The following is a 17213-nucleotide window of genomic DNA, read 5'->3' on the forward strand; positions in this document are numbered from 1 at the left end:
GGCAAAACCAGACACCATCATCACACTGTCTGCACAGAGCAGAGAAGGGAGCTTTGAAACCCTGATCACCAGCACAGCTGCTTGTCTTGGATGTCCTATGATTAAGAAGCCACAGGATTCACAGAATTACAGAATCATTTCAGTTGGAAAAGGCCTCCAAGAACATCGAGTCCAACCTGTGACCGACACCCACCTTGTCACCAAGCTCAGAGCACCGAGTGCCACATCCAGGCTTCCCTTAAACACCTCCAGGGACAGTGATTCCACCATCTCCCTGGGCAGCCCCTTCCAGTGCCTGACCAACCTCTCAGTGAAGAAATTCTCCCTGAATTTCTTCACTGAAGAGAGAAAGCATCTCCTTGTTTTTTTCCTGGGTCGCAGCCTCATATGCTCGAAGGATTTGGTTTTCTCCTCTGATCCCACTTTGCAGCAGATCTGGCTGCTGAGAAATCAGCTCTGGCTCCTTGAAGTTGAGCTCTGAGTGACTGAAGCAGGACAGATTTCTTTTGTTCTTTTCAAGCGTGCTGTGCTCTCCTCCCAACTCTCTTCCAACTCACCCTCATCACGAAAAGGGGGGTTGCTTCTGAGATAAAATGGGAGAAAAACATCATAAATTCAACATATCACCGTCCTTTCCAGCTTTCCAGCAGCCAAGAAGGCATCCCACCTCCATACTACAGCAGGGAATCAGCACAGCTCAGCTGAGCCTGGAGTCAGTCAAAGTTGGTGCCTCCTCTGCAGACATCTATCTTGGGATGCACTGACTCATCCACTGGAGAGGGATTCTTCCCTCTCTTCTCTGCCCCTTCTCCTCCTCTCTGTAACTCGTTTATCAGCATGACTCCCACCCCACACACACACAGAGCGTACACACGCTTCACGTGGGGCAGCAGATGCCAAACCAGGCACATCCCTCACTCCTCACACGGCATCCTGGCCAGCAGCCAGACAGATGGAGAAACGGAATGCAGGGAGATAAGGCAGCAGCTGCACACCCCAAGCCTTCATCCTGAAAACTTTTTTTTTTTTTTTTATTTTTGGAAACTGTTTAGACGTTTTTAAACTGTGCTGATGGCTGCACTGTGTGTGCTGGACTTGGAAGAAGAGCAGGATTTCTCTCTCTCTAAGGAATTTAAAAAAAAAAAAAAGGCTTTTCTCATTCCAGATGGCAACTTTCACAAGGTCACAACAACATCAAGTCCCACTCTGGCCCTGCACAGGACAACCCCAAGAATCCCTCCAGGTGTCTGACAGTGTTGTCCAAACCTGGCAGGGTGAGGGCTGTGACCACATTGACCAGTCCTGTCAGCTCTGCCCTAACTGGACCTCTTTGGTCTGGACCGTATTGCTGGAACAGGAAAACCCCAGTTCTGAGAGATTCTTCCCCACAAACACCATTTATGTGATGTCTTTCTAACCTGTTTTCAGCCTAAGGAAGGTTTGATCCTGGATGCCTTCCCAAAGGTTTACATGTTCCACATCAGGACAGACTTGTTGCAGCATCTTTATCCATTCACCCCAAGTTCATTTTCAAAGATTTTTCTTGATAACCCCCCCTCTTTCACCAGTTTTGCTTGTGGACATTTTTAATCGCTTTTGAATGTATTTCCAAGCAGTTCTACTCAGTCACCACGAGAGGCATCACTGTCAGAGCTGCTGTCCTGATCCCACCAGGAGGAGCTGGCAGGCTCCTGAACAAACCTGGTCAGACATTCCTCATCCTTGGCACTGCTGTTTGGCCTCCTTGTGGTTCAGCAGCACTGGCCTCTCTGCCCAAAACAATGAATCTTGTTGATGAACCGAGATATTTACACACAGCTGGGCCCAAGCTGAGCACAAAGGAAAGGACATGGTGACACTGTGTGTCTGAGTTCTGGGGTGCCATCGCCTCTCAGAGAATGTGCACTCATATTCCAGAATCTCCCATGCCCTGAGCTACCCCCCAGCGTGGGCAGGAGGGCAGGGGGGGATTCTGCCCCTCTGGCCCTGTCTCAGCTGAGACCCCCCTGCAGAGCTGCCTCCAGCCCTGGGAACAACAGCACAAGGACGTGGAGCTGCTGGAGAGAGTGCAGAGGAGGCCCCAGACATGCTGCCAGGGCTGGAGCCCCTCTGCTCTGGAGCCAGGCTGGGAGAGCTGGGGGGGTTGCCCTGGAAAAGAGAAGGCTCCAGGGAGAGCTGAGAGCCCCTTGCAGGGCCTAAAGGGGCTCCAGGAGAGCTGGAGAGGAACTGGGGACAAGGGATGGAGGGACAGAAGAAAGGCAAATTCCCCCATGGAATTATCAGCAGATTTCCTGAAGCACAAATGCCCACAGAGAGGTGACAGAGTTAAATATGTGACACAGAGTGGTCCCTGTGTTAATCTGGACAAGGCAAATAAGCTGTGCCTTTACAGTGCAATTCTTTGCATGATTAGTTGAGATCAATCAGCACATTGAGTATCCCCATCTATCTCAAGATTATCCTATACCAAAATCTGTAGGAAGAGAGAAAACCCCTGCTTTTGTAACATTGAATAAAAGATTTTAAAGTTACCAAACGAAGCATCCAGGAAGTACCACAGCACCCAGTCTTTTTATTACAACATTTATTTTAGTATAGAAGGCACTTACAATACAGAAAGAGAAACAGAGAAAAAAAACATATGATAGGCACCAAAAGTGAAATTAGAATTAAAATGACAAAGAAACGGTTTACCAGACCAAAGGAGCACCCTTCCCCTGTTAACAATACAGCACATGGAAATGAAGCTATTGATGACTAACATTTTTAACAATTAGGGGTTTTTATTTTTTTAATAGAAAAGATAAAAGGCTGTTCTACTGTGAACTGAATTAAAAAAGAGCCCCTCCACACAACTGCAGGAGGGTCTGGGAGGTGTGGTGGTCACCGGCAGGGCTCTTTCAGGTCCGGCACTGCAGGAGGTCCTGGTACATCTCAATGAGACGAGCAGCCTCTCTCTGCCCAGACAGCACAGCACCGTGGGTCGTGGAATAATACTTCCTGTGAGTGGCCTCCCCCGAAAACATCACCTGCATCGGCTGCAGAGGACGGGAAAAGTGGCACAGCTCAGCAGAACTCACTGGAAAGCAGATGTGAGGCTAAAAGGAGACAAACCTCCCTGTGCCCTCCCACGTGGAATCATGGTTTGGGTTGCGAGGGACATTAAATCTCATCTTGTTCCTCACCCCCTGCCATGGGCAGGGACACCTTCCATTAGACCAGGTTGCTCCAACCTGGGATGGGGCATCCCCATGGGTTGACATCTGTTTTGGAATGTTGGCGCTCCAAATTCCAACATGGTGTTCCACAAGGACAGGTCCCAGCTCCAGGAACCTTAATCAAACCTGCACCTTTTCCGTACCATCTCCTCCCTTTGCTCCCCTAAATTATACCTCAGCCTTTTAGGCATTACAGTAATTTTTCTTCTGGGCAGCAACTTCAGAAGGAAAAAACAGTCATGTCTCAAAACCCAGAGAGTGAGAGACACTGTTGTATCTCTTACACCAACACTTGCTACAATTCCAACTCAGCTCCAAGGCAGGAGTTTCAGGTACCTCTATTACCTGGGAACTACACAGAAGGATTCCTAAAGCTCCTGCTGCTTTTTTTTAAGTAGATTTCTGCGCTGAATAAAATTATATCTGCTCTGGTGCAGGGAACAGACTGGGCAACTGCTCGGAAGGCTGCATTTCCATCAGCCTTTGTCTTTGGATTTGGACACGTAACCCTGAACGATGGGGTGAATTTGGCTAAATGTGTTCCTGCTCGTCAGCTGAGCTGTGGTAACCATCTCCATGTGTGCTCCTTGCTATATTCAGAAAGCAAAGGCACTGTCTGAGGAGAAAATCCATCCTCTCCTGCCAAAGACTGGGCCTCCCTCAGCCTGCACTGCCAACACAAGAGAGATTTCCTAATATGCACCTCTGACACATTCAGACCTAAGACACCAGCAGGGGCATGTGTTTAAGAACAAGCTTTAAAACAGGTTAACACGTGCTTTTTTAAGGAATTCTGAACTGGAGAATAAGGCTCATGGCCATAAAACACAGAGATCACAATTCCAAAAGCCACATGGATGAGCAGCTCTTGATAAACTCGGGGAGAGAAGGCGGGAATGCCGGCATTCCAAACGTTAAAGGGATAAAATCCCACAGACGCCATTCGTTCAAAGGGGGTATGTACAACTTAAAAAACAGGAACACACACTACCGGAAAGCCCAGCCAGGGACTGTGTTTTTCAACCTCCCTCCCAGAAAACTCACTGCCCAGTAAAAATCCCATCAGTTTTGCTGCCACGGCCCCAGTTTGGGCCACACTTACAGGAGTTTTGGAGCTCTCGGCATAAGGCAGTGGTTTAGCGAGTTTCTCCACGTCGGCCCCACTAGACCCAACCTGGGTGTAGGAGTAGGATCCACGGAAGTGGGGGTTGCTGCCCCAGGAGGACCGCAGGATCCGGCGAGGTTTCGGAATGTTTGGATTCCCTGGGGGCGAAAGCCGAAGAGAGAAAGTAAGGCTGTGTCCAAGGGTGCAAGGTGTGGTCTGATAAATTCGGTCTGATTTATTGGACATCCATCCTAACAGAGCCTGCAGGTTACAGGGAAGAGCCCCCAAACCAGACCTCTCTTCTCTTACTGAGTTCTAACTATCTGTATAACAGAAACATCATCCCTTTTAATCTCAGCTTTTCCGTTTTCCAGGGAGGTGGTGGAGTCCCCATCCCTGAAGGTGTTCAAGAATCGACTGGACATGACACTCAGTGCTGTGGTTTGGCTGACAAGGTGATGGTTGGTCAAAGGTTGGACTTGATGACCATGGAGGTCTTTTCAAACCTAACTGATTCTGTGGTTCATTTTGGGAAAGATCATTAAAATGTCTACATTCCTGAAAGACTGGGGAGCTTCAGTGAACTCTGGACATAGTCTAGCTGAAAATACAGAGCATCTCCTGCTCTCATTTGTGGTGGGGAGACTGCTTGTGATGAAGCACATGATTGATCTCACCAAATTTTAGGTATTTAACTGGGTGCCTAGTCTGAATTGGGTTTTTAGGTGGTCTTGAGAGAGAGATGTACCTCCAAAGAGAAGTGGGTAAGGATGCTAGAAGGCAAATCTTCATTATGTGGGGGCACAGAAAAACCTGTCAGAAAGTTCTCAAAACCTGCATTACTCATTCCAACTGCAACCCAGTTGCCCCCCCCACACAAAATAAACTTAAATTCCAACAGACCCATTTTGCGGAACACACACAGCACGGAAAGAAGACTTTTGAGGCTGGAAGTAGGATGATTTCTAGATTGCTGTAGGATTTTCAGGACCTCTAGATGAGGGGCACTGGAGTGCAACAGTGATCATCAGCCACTGTTCCCATCCCAAAGAGCACAGGAGCACACGGGATCCAGGACTGCAGCCAAGGCAGCCGAGCACCAGCTGGTGGCAGAAGAGCCCCAGGCACAAATAGAGAGAGCCAGGTATAAATAGGGAGACCCCCTTGCTAGGCTGGTTTGGGGCCATCTCAGTGTCACCCATTCTGTTGGAGTCCCATGATCATATCTGGCTTGGCAGGAAAGGAATGGGGAGATGGGACAGGAAGAATTCCAATGAAGAGAAATTCTCTCTGCGGGAGCCAAGATCCAACCTTGAGGCAACTTTGAGGCAGTGGTGGAGTCCCCATCTCTGGAGGGATTTAAAAGCCATGTGGAGGTGGCACCTGGGGACATGGGTTAGTGCTGTCCTTGGCAGTTCTGGGGGAACAGCTGGACTTAATGGTCTTAAAGGGCTTTTCCAACATAAACCATTCTGTGATTGTAAGAGACTGTCATAGGAAGGAAGGGTTTGGAGACATGTCTGCATCAGACTCTGACTCTGTGACAACTCAACAGGTTCAGCCTGCTCTGAGACAACCCAAATTCCCCCACTTTCTTCATCGCAGCTTAAAGAGGGAGACATCCAACTGTAAAGACTAGTTAGGTCCTACCTTATTTAGTTCTACTAAACTGTTATTTAGCTGTGCCTTCAATTCCTTGAAATCAGGAGCAGGTTACTTCCCTGGTTCAGCTGCTGCTTTCAGGAATATTGTGTGTCAACCGGAGTTATGGAGCACAGGGCTGGAACAGAGCAGAAGCCCTTGGATGGCCTGCCCAGAGTACACTGTGAACACTTTCTAACCACCAGCCCCCAGATCAAAATATGTCCCAGACTAGCAAATAAATACAGGCCACAAACAAAACACATCCTACAAACCAATGTTGTTTCAGGAGCAACAGCTTCGCATAACAAAGCCTCTAAAATATGCTCCTCCAAGACTCTTCAAAGCAGGAATGCCTGGAAGTGGAAAGCCCAAGGGAGTCTGAGAACAGGGAGCTCTCAGATGTGTCAAGGAAACAAATTATGGTGTTTTATTTTTGAGGGCTGTGGGAAAGCCCAGGAGAGCACACCATGGAAGCCGTCAGACAACAGACCCCCAAGCAGGGCCACCCATCACCCTGCACTGCACAACAACAAGCAATGATGGATTTTCAAATCAAAGGAGTCTCTGCAGAGGGTTGGGCGTGCCTCTTCTCTAGTTGGTGTGTGTTTCCATGTCCAGGTACCCAGAAGAGTCAACAAGATGTTGATAAAACCATGATTAACATGAGGAGCACCCTCATGAGATGAGGGTTTGTCAGCCTGCAGGGAAGGCCACAGGTCTGTGAAATGGCTGAAATTTGTTCACAAAAGGGCTTGTAGGGCCACCAGCCCAGTGACACAAACCCAGCAGCTGCTGGCCTTCATGTTGAACAGAGCAATCCTCAGACTGGCAAAAGCACCAGCTTTGTCCTTTTGCAGTGTTTCCTAGGGATGACCTCACACGGGCAAACACCAGCCTTCCCACAGGGAATTGCTCCTCACGTAGCAACTCCATCTCAAGGGAGACTGCAGCACAGACACGTGAAGTGTGTGGCCTCCGGCAGGTGGCAGAGCTTCAGGGAGGGATGTCTGAGCCAGCTGTCGGTGTGGAGCAGGGGAAGGAGCCTGGGCACACCAAAACACAGCTGTACCAGCTCCCAAAACCGAAGCCAGTCTCCCTCCCCGGCTGCAGAGGCACCAGCTCTCATGAGCTCCTTCCAGGTTCTCCAGGACATCAAACCACGTTAGCAAGACCCATGAGCCCACTGTGCAACCACTGTACCCCTGCATTCTGCATTTCTGCACCTTTTAATGTCAGCAACTGCTTCTAAGAGCAAGATCGGGAGATGTGCACTTCTACTGCAGGAATAGAGGAGGATTTTGGTTGAAACATGTAACATGAGCTCTGATCCTGAACTGTTGTTTGCAAGACAAAAACTACAGAGACTGGGAGCCACACTCCTTCAGGGAACATATTTAATTGGACTTAATCTGCTCTTAAATAGAGTAAACACGTACATGCCTTTGCCTACAGATAAAAGTAACAACACAGATGTGGAAACTTCTCAGTTTTCACTGTCCAAAGAGAGATAAAATGGCTAAAAAAGGGATCTTGGCCTTCACTGAAGTAGGGGGGCACACACTTTTCTGCCACAGATTTCCACTTGTGCAGCTGTGGAAGACAAATCCAGATGCCTCACACAATCCCATTTTTATTCAGCTCCTGGGAGGTGTGACTACAGAGATTTATTAAAATCAACTCACAGATCCAGATTAAGACACCCCTGAGAGCAGGGATCTAAGATCCCATCAAGGGAGATCTGTGGTACTACTCACACAATAGGAACTACAACCACCAGAGAGACATCGTGGTACCCCAGACACCCACATGGGGCTGGGAGATGTGAAGCAGAACCTAAAAGAGATCTGTTCCCCTCTAGATAAATAGCTGGAGCTCAGAGAGGACAACTCAGGGCATCTCCATCCACAGCCTGACAGGCTCCAGTGATCGAGGCCTGCAGCTACTGCCTCTGGCTTCTAACTCTTGGAGCTCAGCCAACAAAGACAGCAGAGCAAGACTCCTAATTGCTCTGAGGTATTCCATTTAATCAGATCCAGTTGTGAAAAGCAGTAATTGTCGATGGTTCTTAGGTCAGAACAATCCTCAGGGCTTTTCACAGCAAAGCCAGATAATCTGCAGCCTGAGAGTGAAATTTAAGGTCAATTCGCAGAAAGGGATTCTCAGTGTGAGTCTAAAAGAACAGATTTAACTTAGGACTGGCATAACAAACTCTGAAGCCAAAGGAAAGGCCACCATGGGCAACAGACTGGGAAAACACAGTAGAAGATGGGAACCCACCTGGTAATGCATCTCAATTCTTTCTTAGAAGAATAAAAAGTAAGAGTGTGGGGGGGTTTCATACCCAGGACATGAAAGGCACAAAAGGCAAAGTGAACATTAAAAGGCTCAAACTGTCTACTTTCATTACTGAATATAAGGCTCCCTCTATACTCAGTAGAGAAAAGCTGCTTCAGAAGATGTCACAGAGCACCAAGTGAGGTGTGGAAGATCTGAGCTGCCTTATGGAAGACCCAGACTTTCCACTGAGCTTAGGATCCTGGCAGGACTAGTTTCCTAACTTGGTTAACTGACTTATGTGAACTTGAGTGGTGGGAAAGGTTTAAAAGCTGAGTTTGGTGGTGTGAGTTGGACCAGAGGAGTCCAGCCACGTTTAGAAGTGACTACAGGTGCATCACAGACAGCAGGCTGCTGGTCCAGCTCCCTCTCCCACTCCCAATGGAACAGATCAGCGGAGAAGGCAGGAGGTGCACGGAGAGCTGAGCACACTTCTGTTATTTCAGCCAGCCTGGCACCTGGCCCAGATCAGCCCTGAGGTACTGCTCCTTCTGTGAACAGGCTAGGGAAAATGGGAACAAGGGCAACAGGATAAACCCAGCTCCCTCAGCCAGGCTGTCCTGCAAGATCTGTGAAAAGGTTTTCTACGAACTAACAAGTTTTTCTGGGGCAGAAAGTGGAACAGCTCATGCTGTGTAATGGGTGCTCCAACAACAGGTCTTCTTCTGTTTTGAACAGCAGCAAGGCCACCTCTCAGCTGATGCACAAAATGCTCTGTGTAGGGCAAGGCCCGGTAAATTCAGTCTGAAATTCTCCAGGGATAAATATCCCGGGATTAGCAGGGGGCTGAGACAGAGCTCACCCTGCTGAGGAGTCTGATGGACAGTGACCAGGTGCAGCATCAGCTGGAACAGCAACTGCAGCACATACCCAAGGACCCAGAGCCAACATATTTCCATCCTGGGAGGAAGAGAGGAACATCCAACACACGCAAACAATAACACTGAACGAGCCCAGAGAGAAGAGGGAGAGAATATTCCCATGTGCCAAACTGAGAAAGACCCCGAGAGCCAAATTCCCACTGATGAATTGAGGTGTTTTGTAAAAAAAAAAAAGAAAATAAAATTTGAAACGCTGCAACAAACAGGGTTGTTTGTACACTCTGGGAGACGTCAGCACTGGAACAACTTGGCCTGAGAAAGAAGAGCCTCCTGCTATGCCTGCCTAGAGCTGCAGTGGCCTGCTGAGGTCAGAGGGAAGAAAGGTACGTAGGAACTGACGTGACACAGAGCGTAGGGACACCCAACACCCCCAACACAAACAGCTCAGGAGGCACCAGCTGAAACAAAGGGGGCAGGTCTGAGCATTGCATTAGAGGTTCTGAATCCAAACTCAGGATTTCTGGAGAGAGTGGTAAAATCTAAAACCTCTTTTGGCAGTGGCCAGTTATGCAGACAGTCCTCAGATTCCAGGGCCCTTTCAGGAAAAAGGTTCTTCCCCCGGAGGGTGTTTGGGCACTGAACAGGCTCCCCAGGGCAGTGGTCACAGCACCAAGGCTGACAGAGCTCAAGGAGCATTTGGACAACACTCTCAGGACATAGGGGGATTCTTGGGGTGTCCTGTGCAGGGCTAGGAGTTGGGCTGGATGATCCTGATGGGTCCCTTCCAACTCAGTACATTCTGTAATTCTATGATTTTCTAGATCTCCATATTGTTGGTAGCAAATGGTCTGTAAGGACAGGGGAAAGCTACACTTGTGGAAGCACATTTCTCCAGTTAGTTGGAGGTCCACGGAAAGTGGTAAGGCTGGAAACCCACTGGGTGTTCAGATTTGGCTAACACAAGCTGGCAGAAAAATATAAATCATTTAATCACAGGACACACCTCCTGAAGAGCACAAACCACATCTAACTGTGGAGGATGCTGCTCTTGTAATCATGTATAAATTTAAAATCCTTATTTCAAAGCTGCTAATAAGTCCATCTCTATTTCTTTCAGCCATCAGAGGATCTCTAAGACCTCTGCAGTATTACTAGTTTTAGTGATTTCATCTTGGATTTTCTCAGTATAACAATAACTTCAACTGCTGCCCTTAATGTGATGTGTGTTCAATAAACACGAAATCTGTGAAGTCCAGGAAGGTTTAAGTGATGCACCCAGAAAAGGGGAGCTCTCAGGATCAACGGATTGTTTGAAATTTAGGGTGATGAGATTTCCACAGAGCTGATATTGAATGGAAGTCAGGGATGTGATTCAACCACATCTCAGCTGATCCAAACTGGTTCAACTTCTGAAAGAGCCCTGCTGTTTTCCACAGCTGAGACCAGTCCTCAGAGGTACCGAGTCTGACAGCTTCAGCTGCTGGAGAGTTATTTGTGTGAAGAGTTATTTGTGATTAAATAAAGCAGAGGATGTGGAATCCTCAAGCACTTCTGCCCACCACATCCTGAGCTGGTTATCAGCCCCCCTGTATATAAATAGCTCTCAGGCACACCCAAGCAGGAGCTGTGCAGGGAGCACACGCACGTTCAAAGGGACATAAAATGCCAAAGAACTAAAAATGACTTTAAAGCATTTCCTTCCTCATGGTTATCCAACACCCCAGCCCCACGCTCCCTCTCCCACCAGAGCACGGCTGACCTGTAAATTTACGTAGCATTTCGGTGCAGGTTTCTGCCACAGTTTCATCATCACACTTCTCCATAATCAAAGCCTCTTCTCCACAGATCCAGCCACTGAGGACGTGGCCGTACCTCTCCGGTGGGTACAGCACGTCAAAGCTGCAGATCTTCTTGTACCACAGCTCCTCGGGGTAAGTCAAGCTCTCGCTCTCTGCCTCATCCTCCCAGACAAACTGGATGCTGTTGCATTCAGAGCTCCAGAAAGGCTCTTCGAACTCCAGGAAAATCTTGTCAGTCGTATTGATCCCGAGTTTCTCAATGGCCATCACCTTGTCCTCGGGCAGGCGGGGGTGGAACAGGCTCTCGTGGCGTTTCTTCAAGACTCCCAGCGACACGGTCACGATGACGTGGTCAGCTGGGATGAACTCACAGTCCTCGCACTCCACGAAGACATCAGAGCTCTTGTTCTCCTCAGGGAGGTCACTGTTGTGGTCAGCCACCCTCTCAATCTCCTTGCTGACCGACTGGTTCCAGTGGATGCACTTGACCGGCTTGCGGAGCTGAATGACAGACTTGGGAATGGAGCGGGCCAAAATCTCCACAATTTTAATGAAACCACAAGGAATGACGTGATGAGCCCCAGGGATCTCGGTCCATTCCCCAAATTCACTCAGCGAGACTTCATCCATGCTGTGGGAGCTGCTCTCACAACTCTCTACCTAAGGGAAAGCAACACAAAAGCAACATTGCCACAGAGCAACTCCTTTTGCCACAGCACAATGTTTCAAGGGCACAGAGGAGCTGCACAGGATGGGAGTCCTAAATGGCACTCTGAAACCACGTTATTTTTGCTAGTAAAGAAGTGCTTGGCCACAGGATCTGACAACAATCAATCCTTAGCCTTCCCTGCAACCAGAGAAACCATTTTGTCATGGTAACGAGCTTGGGTTGCACTGCAATAGTTGCATCATCCAGAGGTCAGAGACCAGAAGGTTAGAGCCCCTCTGCTCTGGAGACAGGCTGAGAGAGTTGGGAGCGTTCAGCCTGGAGAAGAGAAGACTTTGGGGAGACCTTAAATCACCTTCCAGTGCCTAAAGAGAGACTGGAGAGGGACTTCGGACACGGGCACGGAGGGACAGGACAAGGAGTGATGGCTTTAAACTGAAAGAGGGTTGAATTAGATATTAGGAAGAAATTCTTGACTGTGAGGGTGGGGAGGCCCTGGCACAGGCTGTGCAGAGAAGCTGTGGCTGCCCCATCCCTGGAAGTGTTCAAGGCCAGGTTGGACAGGGCATGGAATAACCTGGTCTGGTGGAAGCCATTTCTGCCCATGGCAGAGAGGTTGTAACTAGATGTTCTTTAAGGTCCCTTCCAACCCAAACCATGCTGGGATTCTGTGATTCCATGTTGTCTTTGCTTCTGGACGATTGTGGGTTACAGTTCTGGCTCTTTTCTATCCTTTAAAACCCACTCCACTGGCCAGGGATCGGCCTCTTGGTGCTCCTACAGCAGAAGCTGGAGCTGCGTTAATCAGATGCTCGTTCCAATGTTAATAGATGTTCCCATAAGGAGCCATGAAAATCTTTTGGCAGCTCCTTCTGCTGTCTGCAGCTTTCAGCGTGCTGTCAAACAGTCAGCAATCAGCAAACTAACAATCTGCTGGAGGTGAGAGCACCCAGCACAGAAGGAACCGAAGGAGACGGGAAAGGGAAATGCCAAGATGTAAGACACGTGTGTTTGATTCCCTTGATGTGATTACCAAAGCTTTAGATTCATTAACCTGTTGGTTAATGTGTGTAGGAGTATTAGGCATAGCCGTAGCTTCCAACAATCCCTGGAACAAAGGCAGGATGTTTGGGCTGTCTTGTGATAAGCTTGTAATGATAATCCTGATGCACGGGACACAATGATCTTAAAATCTTCACCGGAGTCACGATCACTCACACACTATAATTCTTTAAGCATTTTAGGCAAAAAGAACATTACAATTCCTTGCCTCACCCTTTGACCCATTTTCCAGGCCTTTCCAGACTTTAATGACTATGTTTAGAAGCCTGATGAGCCTAGACCCTCTCCCTGTGGAGTGTCCTGGTGCAGGGCAGAATCTCTGTGCTGGAATAAGGTGTCAAGCGAACAAGTCAAGGTCGTACCAAGTAGTTCACAGGCTGCTCCTGTGACTGCAGGGACAAACAGGTGGTTTTCCCATCCTGGTCATTGCTCAATGACTCCTGTGGAGACTGAGTGAAGACCCGTCCTCAGAGCGTGCTGTGATTCCACCCCATCTGCTGGCTGAGTGAGAACTTCCCAACACATCCCCAGGGTCAGTTCTGCTGACCCACAACACAAACCTGCACCCCAGGGCACACAACAGGATGCTCATCCTGCCTGGATGCCCCAACAGGACACTCCACGTTGTGAAGTTAAACAGTGATGGCTGTTTGAGTCTTTCAACCATGAAGCCAAAATGCCAGAGGGAAAAACAAGCAACTACCAAGACTATACTTTGCCTGAGACCGGTTAATCCCCACTTTCTCATCTGATAGTCTTAAGTATGAGAAGCTTTGTTGTTCTCAGGTATTTACACATGAGAAGGGATTTGCAAGACTTGCAGAAAAGTCTCTGGCAACCTGTAGCAACCACAGAAGAAACCACCAGGCAAACAAGAGCTGTATCAGATGACTAACCCTCTCTGCATGGATGATCTTGCATGGATAACACAATAAATAACTTCACGTGGCAACTGTGGAGACACCCTGTGACACAAGTTTTTAGATTGGGACACTGAGATATCAGGCTCAGGACACCAGGGTTCAAACTTCAGCTTTATCACAAACCTCCTGTGAGACTCTTTACATCTTTATTTCTCTTTCCTTTGGGTTCCCACTGTAAATGGTGAACTCCATACACTTCCCCACATGACAAAGTGCTGTCTGCCTCCCCTGCCTCATTTCAGGAGATTTTAGGTCATTCTAATTGAAATAGAAATGGTTGTTACACTGTATTTATGGAGTGCTGCTTGATGCAGCGTTAAGTCCTCAGCACACAGAGAAGTCTTTTAGCCAAGGCATCAAGGAGCTAAAAAGAACTAGGAAAGCCATAAGGAAAGATGATTAGGACATGAATTTATACAGTCTACCTTGGATTTTATTGCTTTACCTTCAAAATGCTTTCTGGGGACTTCTCCAGCAAATTACTAGTATCAAGATTACATTTCTTCTGGTCTCTGAGATATGGACAGAGGTAAAAAACACTCAAGCACAAGACAAGACACTGCTAAAAGACCCTGACAATAAAGTAGCTTCAGGTGGTAAAAAAACATTAAATCGCATCAGAAAGTTTAACAGGGCCTAAGAAAGCCACTTCTAATTAGAAAGCTTGGAGTTTAAGGGGGGAAAAAAGGAGTAAAGGCATTGTTTCTTTCAGCGCATTGTCTCCGGATCTGCCTCAGGAGGAAAAGCTGTCAGTACAAACACAGAAAGCAATTCCCCAGCGCTGGGCAAGGCTCTGCCGGGTCCCGAGGTTCAGGATTTGTCTGATCGTAGTTAAAACCAAAAAAATAACCCCAGTGGCATGCACACATACCTTCAGGTACTGCTGGATCATGGCCAGTTTCAGCCTCTTGACGGCCTCCGTGTCATCCGGGTCGGCCTTGACGCGTTTGCGCACGACGTCCCGCGTGAAGACGCCCACGCTGTTCTGGCTCTCGGCATTGACTGGTTTACCTCGTTGGAAGAACTCCTGAGTCAGGTTATAGACCTGCCAGAGACAGGACAGAAGGATGGACAACATGATTCCCAGTAGAAGCCATGCCCCGAGCAGGACGCTTTATCCTCCATCCCAACCCAGCACAGTCAGATCAGCTTCTCCTGCCAGCAGAACCCAAGGGCTTCCTCACATCTTCTCCCATCTCCGTGTCTCAGGTGCAATCCCAGGCTGCTCTAACCTGGCACCAGCCCTTCCACCTTCTCCGTTATTCAGAGGGAATCCACCAGAGTGGGGGAACTCAGTTCCATAGTTATTTTTCTATTTTTCCATGAAAAACAGGAATCCACCAGCACAGTAAGGGAATTCTGTGTGCCCATGTTTAATTTGTTGAGCACAAGACAGGTATAGATCCGTGGAAAACAGTGACACCTCTAGAGCCCCCCACCAGGAGCCAGCCTGAGGAAGACTCACAAGGAAAAATCCATAGCAACAAATCATTCTTCTTTGAAGAAGATATTCCTGACAATTTTTTAACCCCAGTTTTCCACTCAAAAAGCAAGAAAACACCATCCACCTCAGCCCTCTGCTTGTGGCTGCCTGGAGTAACCTGTACTTCTGCCTAATGTTGCCAGAAGAGCCTGCAGTTGTGTCACGGCCCTTCATTTCCATGGAAAAACTCCAAGGAATCTTTCAACACAGGAAAGCTTTCAAAAGATGCCTCTCAGAAGTGCAACTCATCCCATTAACAAGTTGTTTGTCCAGAATGTGTCCATTTACATCACGCCACAGGGTGCACAGTGCTCTTACCAGGAGAGATGACATCCCTGCTTGGCGAGTTTTTCCTGCCAAAGATGGCTTGATTACACCTTTTTTGGAGACAGATTATTTGGACATGCTGAGAAGTTGAACCCAACAGTAAACATCTGGCAGGAAGCTGGCAGAACTGTGGCAGCCTTGCCTTCAAAGGCTCCCAGAGCTTCCCATTCCCTGCTGATAGGGCTAATCCACCGTGTTTTAGGTTCTTCCCACTCTGATTCTCCCCAGGAGCCTGATTTTTAGGAATAAAGCGAATTCGAGGAGGCAAAATAGAGGGATGATGAGGAAAGGGAGGTGGTGAGGAAAAATGGACAGCAGTGGTAGGAGTGAGAAAGAGCAGGTCTGTGAGTGAATGGAGGAAGACGAGTTGATAAGGGCAAGTAAGAGATGAGGATGAAACTGAAGAAGAAAATAAGTGAAAGAGTGAAAAAAAAAGGCAGAAATAAACTACAAAACCAGAGAATAATTACAAGAAAAGTGAGTGGAACTGGTGAAGACAGAAGAGAAATGCAGACACTGGCTGGGACACAGCCCTTCCAAGGAGACTCCCAGACAAGAAAGGTGGAGCCCAACGCCCGACATGAAACAAAGGCTTCCAGCAAAGGAAATAGTGCCTTCTCTGTTCCCCGGTGCCAAAAGCTCTTTGGCAGTTTCAACACCCCATGGTTCCCAGGTTCACTGATTTCTGAGGCCCCAACCACTTCCAGCAGGTTGGAGCTGCACAGACCTTGCGTCAGCACAACCAGCTCAGCTTTCATAAGCTGATTGCGCTCTGTAAGCAGATAACACAGGCACAGGACAAGCAAAGCTGTGCTAAAACCCAGCTACCACTTGGCCAACAGGAGGAGTGAGCCTGGGTATGTTTCTGTTAACCATTATATTCTTCTCTACCCCATAGAGAAAAGGGCAGAAAGGCCCAGTTCTCCATGCTGGAACCATCAAGTGAAGTCTTTCCTGTGTGTGCCATCCCATTGATCAGAGAGCAGGTGAGTTTAATCACCATCAGGATTTCTTATTTTTATTCCGAATCCCCATTATTTCCTTGCTTTTCAAGTTCAAGAAGTGTTTGGACAATGCCCTCAGACACATGGTGTGATTTTTGGTGTTGTCCTGGGCAGGGCCAGAAGCTGGAGTCGATGATCCTTGTGGGTCACCTCCAGCTCAGGATATTCTGTGATTCTTGGGGGTGCTGAACCGTTTGATGAAGAACGGAAGGCAAAGCTGTCATAAGCAAGAAGCACAAGGAGAAATAACAGCAAGTCCTGCATTAAGAGATGAACTGTCAGGAAAAAAAGAATCAAAAAGATGCTCAAAATGTATTCTTTGATCTACATGTGCAGCAAACACATCCTGTATAAGAAACTATGGAAAAAGTTCAATAGAAGCCCTCATTTAAGGTAGATTCCCAATGAAGAAGGAGCAGAATTGTGCTGTCTGGAATTGGAATTCCCTAGGCTTTCTTTACCCAGGTGAGAAACTGCTAACAGTAACAGAAAGCATCATCATTCCTATGGGACCACCACTGAAGTCACTGGGAACAGGCACTTCAGGATTTGAAAACCCATCCTCCTTCAATCATTTTGGCATGATGTGATGACAGCAGGGTTCATGAGAGAGTTCATGACAGCTTTCTCTCCAAGATCCTGGTGAAAGGCAGCATGAAGAATGACCTGAAAGATCCTGGTGATGACAAAATATCCACACATCCAAACCCAGAGCACTACTCCCAGCAGCAAGGGGGGAGCTACACCACACACAGTCCAGACTCCTCTCCATTTTCAATTATCACACACCTGGATATAAGCAGGTAGCAAAAACAAAGACCAGACT

The 17213-nt window shown here is 48.0% G+C and overlaps 1 protein-coding gene across 1 annotated transcript in view; it reads right to left on the minus strand.

The window, feature by feature from the left end:
- Positions 1–2567: 2567 nt before the first annotated feature.
- The window catches only part of SMOX (spermine oxidase), a 51286-nt gene continuing 36640 nt past the window's right edge, over positions 2568–17213 (minus strand). The window contains exons 4-7 of the mRNA XM_064653552.1: positions 14445–14618; positions 10882–11581; positions 4321–4481; positions 2568–3038 (exon numbers count right to left, since the gene is read on the minus strand). Of these exons, the coding sequence (XP_064509622.1) occupies positions 2901–3038; positions 4321–4481; positions 10882–11581; positions 14445–14618 (1173 nt within the window). The 3' untranslated portion in view covers positions 2568–2900. The remainder of the gene's footprint in view (positions 3039–4320; positions 4482–10881; positions 11582–14444; positions 14619–17213) is intronic.

The sequence above is a fragment of the Pseudopipra pipra genome, chromosome 4 (genome assembly GCF_036250125.1).
Source record: "Pseudopipra pipra isolate bDixPip1 chromosome 4, bDixPip1.hap1, whole genome shotgun sequence".
Classification (NCBI taxonomy): Eukaryota; Metazoa; Chordata; class Aves; order Passeriformes; family Pipridae; genus Pseudopipra; species Pseudopipra pipra.